The 4,772-nt window shown below is 31.3% G+C and overlaps 1 protein-coding gene across 1 annotated transcript; it reads left to right on the forward strand.

Moving 5' to 3' along the window:
- Positions 1 to 958: 958 nt before the first annotated feature.
- LOC127076913 (uncharacterized) lies at positions 959 to 2,470 on the forward strand. The gene is made up of 5 exons (XM_051018687.1): positions 959 to 1,399; positions 1,610 to 1,721; positions 1,816 to 1,897; positions 1,985 to 2,039; positions 2,133 to 2,470. Exons 1-5 carry the CDS (start codon positions 986 to 988, stop codon positions 2,280 to 2,282), a joined length of 813 nt encoding a protein of 270 aa, XP_050874644.1. The 5' UTR covers positions 959 to 985; the 3' UTR covers positions 2,283 to 2,470.
- The last annotated feature ends 2,302 nt before the right edge of the window (positions 2,471 to 4,772 follow it).

Genomic DNA, 4,772 nt, shown 5'->3' on the forward strand with positions numbered 1-4,772 from the left:
TTTTCACTATTGTTAAATCTTGGCGGTAACAACCGGAAGAGCTTGGTCTGCAGTTCAAATTCATTAAATTCCATATAGAATATCTTTTTCTCCCTCTTGGCCTTCTATTCAAGAGGATATTTTTGGCCGATTAAAACACATATTTAGAAAAATAATTTAAAATGTTGAAGACAATCAAAGGAAATAAATGGTTACTTGGTTCAGCAACTGAATAACTTCACCTATATGGTGATAACCGAAATAGTTATGGTATAAAAAAAAATCGGACATCCAATGGTGATAACGGAAGAAGATAACAAATAGGTAAAAGAACATTAAAGATATATAGCATAATTTTATAAGGTTTGAGTAACATAAGCAGAAAATTGAAGTCGAAAAGGGTTTGAAAACAGAAAACGAAGAAGAGCTTACACCAAGACGCGTAAGATGAAATAGATGATGAAAGGCCTAGAAGAAGAAGTTGATGATAGATGAGGCTTGCAATCGGTGAAAAAATGCAGAATAATGAATGGTGTGTGAGAGAGAAGGAGAAGAAGGTGGAAATGATGCAGTTTGCAAAAGATGCAGAAGAAGATATGGCATATGAAATTTGAAATGTGTTTGTAGTGATTTGACGGAGAAAAATTGGATTGATTGAATATTCAGTTTGGTTAGGCTTGAAAAACTTGGATTGATTGAATATTAAAGATATATAATAAATAGTTATATAAGATAATAAGATTAAAAAAAATTGGTTACAAAAAGAGAAATACAAATAAATGTGTATATGTCGGTTGAAATCATAGACTTATATAGGACTTTGTACGGAAATACCTAGCTTTGAAGTTGTATCAAGGATCAATTGCTTGTATCCTTTTTTATATCATCAAATATTCTCCAACCTTGCCTTAAGATTAAAGAATATTAATTTCTCCATCTTCTATATAACACTTTTTCTCTCTTTTGCTTTGAAGATTGCACTTATTTCACTTTGTTCACATCTTCAATGACTCTCTTTTCAATCAATGGTCCCATAAAATGTAACAACAGAATAATGTCATTTTGTACACTACCCTTTTCTCTTACCTATTATAATTCTCGCAATCATGTTTCCCTTCCTAGAATGCTACATACAAATATTCATAAACATGGAAATTCTCTTTCTCCATATTCATGTCAAACTTCAACTCATAAGAATTTGTATTCTAGAAAGCAAAGAGGGTCATCCCTTATTGCCTTTGATGCCAAGAATTCAGAACCAATAGGAGAAGATGATGATGATGAAGCCCTAGATGCAGTTATGAAACTTTACTCTGCCTTTAAAAATAAAAACATGCAAGAATTATCTGAGATTCTAGCAGATGAATGTAGATGTGTGTGCAATTTTTTCTCATTCTTCCAAGCTTTCCAAGGAAAAACGGTATTCGCTTTATTTTCTCATAAACCTATTTATCATGTCTATATATTTGCGCGCAGATGATACCTAACTATGTATAATGATATGTTTTTTCCGACTCGAGAGATTAGTATATTATACAGTTGCATGCAGATGATACCTCTGCACAATTATAACTTCATATATGTGATTAATATTTGTGTTATGGTGTATATATCCATTTTTGCATTGCAGCAAGTGTTGGAATTCTTTTCTAATATGATACGTTTATTTGGTGACAACATTCAAATTGTGGTGAAACCAACTCTTCATGATGGCATGAATGTTGGTGTCCATTGGAAATTTGGTAATTAAATATTATAATCTCTCCTCTCATTAGATAATCAAGATTCTTAAGTATGTAATTATCCTTAATCTTATAAGATTTCTTGCATGTGCAGAATGGAACACTATACATGTTCCTTTAGGGAAAGGTTTCAGCTTCCACATATGCCAAACTTACCGTGGAAAGGCAGTAATAAAGTTTGTTCTCTAATTAATTAAGACATTTAATTTTCAACTAATTAAGATTAGTTACTTTTGGTGACATATATTTTGTGTCTCATTCAGGAATATTGAAATGTTTATGGAGCCATTGCTACTCTTGGAACCCTTCATGAGATTGGTATGCATGCAACTATTTGCAATAATTAGTTTTTTGTTGTGTGCCACTTCTAATGAAGGAAAATCTGCATTTATTTTGTGTCACCTGATACAGAAAATGAAGACAGACCTCAAAGAAATCTTTATGCTAAGTTTATTAAGGGGAGAATCTGGGAATAATGCAAGAAGATCAATCTTGTGCACTGTGCTAGCTGTGTTATCTCTGGCTGCCTTATTATTTTTCTTCATGAAACTAGTTTTATAGAAAGCTTTGTCAAAAATCATGACTTGGTAAATTTGTTGTTTTTAGGTATTTTTATGCAAAAATAATATTATTAATAGGTAAATAAATACTATGAAATTGACCAAAATAATGCATGTAGTATTGTACTCGTGAAGAAAATCACAAGTCTCTAACGTGTATTGAATCACACCACATCCAAAATACTTTCTTGACTTGTCTCAGATAGTGTTAAAATTTCATGATAAGGATTAGACAAATAATCTCTAAAGTAATAAAGTTTATGCTAGATTTCAAGGATTATTTATGAAATCCTTGTATTTTTTTTCAAGAATCACACTACCATTGTTGTTTTCATTGTTGCCATGATTGATGTTTCTGTTGGTGTTTTTGTTGATATTGTTGTTTCTGTTATTACTAATGTCTGTCATGGTTTCTGGTTTGGAAACACAAGATTCTTTTATATTTTTCTTTTGACTAGTAATTTCTCTTTTCTTGTTTTGTTGTTGTTTCATAGTGTAGTAGTTGGTTCAATTTCGGGATTGAAGAAGTGTTGTTGGTTGGGAACATTACCTCACATAAACAAATATCAATAAAATTAGTCAACATTATTAGTAGATTAGTCATTATAAAAAAAATGCACAAATATAAATACATATAAACGGAATATTTAAAATAATAAAAACTATTATAATGTCTTTAAAATCTAAAATAGTCTTTTGACAACACATCATTTTGTTAATAAAGTACAATAGTGGTATATTTTATCATCTCCATATAGACTAATGTATTTTCAAAGACAGTTCAATAGTTTTTATAAAAAAAAGGGCTGTTACGGGCTGTAGCAGTAAAAAACCCTAGGCACTCCCTTGCTCTTTCTCCCATAAAAAGTCAGAGACCTGCTATGGTCACTCGTAACAGCTGTTACAAGTCGTTGTAGGGAAGCGAGAGAAAGTTGACTTATTTCTATATTTAGACCGATTCTATTTTATTGTGACTCTTAGACAATATTCGATATGTTGCAAATTTGAATAATAGTCATTTAACCAAGAATATTGTGCACTTTATATTTTTTCTCTATAAAACTCATAGTCTGTTATGAGTTTTGGGATCCAAATTTTTATTTAAAAAGTTTCTACGTATTATTGTTTTTCTTTTTCTCTATAACTCAAGTCTCCAAGAGAGCAATTGTGGATCAAAGTTTAATCATAATTCATGTTTTTTTATTCACTTTTCTTCAATTATTCATTTATTGTGATTGTTTGATATGAGTCTGATAGTGATTACCAATTTGATTATGTTTGCATCATGACTGAGTAGTTCATTAGGGACTACGGGTTATGGGGATTATTTTATGACCTCTTGTATGATTTGTTACTATCGATTGCGAGAATTTTAGTTTAAATTTATTTTATAATATGAATTCATGCATTCCAACTTCATTACAAAAGTAAGTGGTTCTCAAGTATCGACCGTAGTCTGAAGAATATATGTTGATACTGCCGCACAGATTTATAAACAACCTAGTCCAAAACATTGAAAGCACTTGGATGAATTTGAGAAAACATATACCTGAGCAAAAGTAATGAATCGACGAGGAATAATTCGGTCGTTCGAAAGCAGGCGAACTATTCGTCGTGAATAGGGCAATGCGTTGGCGAAAGCAAGTATTGCCCACATTTATCTATTTTCTATAATTTATGAAGAATTCTCGTAATAGAAGTGACATGGATCTTGTCATTGTATTACAGTAAAAACCATAATCTTGGGTCCTGCTTGCTCCAATTGAGATTTAAGTGATTTTCCAAATAAGCTATTTTCAATTAAGTGTTTTTCTTTTAAGTCGTTTTATCCAAATCCTTATTTTTTATTTCTCTAGATATACCTCGATAGAACAAAATTTGGTACTTAAGCCACTAGTCTCTGTGGTTCAGTATCTATTTATTACTTCGCAAGGTCGTGCACTTGTGGCTACATCAAGTTTTTGGCGCCATTGTCGAGGATCAATTGTGTATAATATTGAATTTATATTTGATCATCGTATATACTAGAGTTTATTTTTCTATTTGTTTTGCTGTGTTTATTTTGACGTAGTCCTCGCGCTGCCCTGTATGCGAAGAACTCGTTTTTATTATTTTATTTTATTATCGTAGAGATTAGAGCAATTTTTTATTTTTTATGTTGTTTCTTTTATGGTATACATGGGGTCTATCCCAAATATGCTCAACTATGTGAACAATAAATATGAAGGCTTCTATCCAAATATCTATAATTCAGGATTGATGGATCATTCAAACTATTTCTACTATAACCACCCAGTATTCCGAGGAATCACCAAATTCCCAACAATCCAACCTTGAAATGTTAATGGAGAATTTTTTTGAGGTACAAACTCATTTTAACCTAGAATTTATGATGGGGAATTTTGTGGCAACACAAACTCTCCTGAATGAAAAGTTTAGAAATCAAAACCTCCTCACCAATGAGGCACTTAGGCAGTTTAACACTAAGGTT

Source organism: Lathyrus oleraceus, chromosome 1 (genome assembly GCF_024323335.1).
Source record: "Lathyrus oleraceus cultivar Zhongwan6 chromosome 1, CAAS_Psat_ZW6_1.0, whole genome shotgun sequence".
NCBI lineage: Eukaryota > Viridiplantae > Streptophyta > Magnoliopsida > Fabales > Fabaceae > Lathyrus > Lathyrus oleraceus.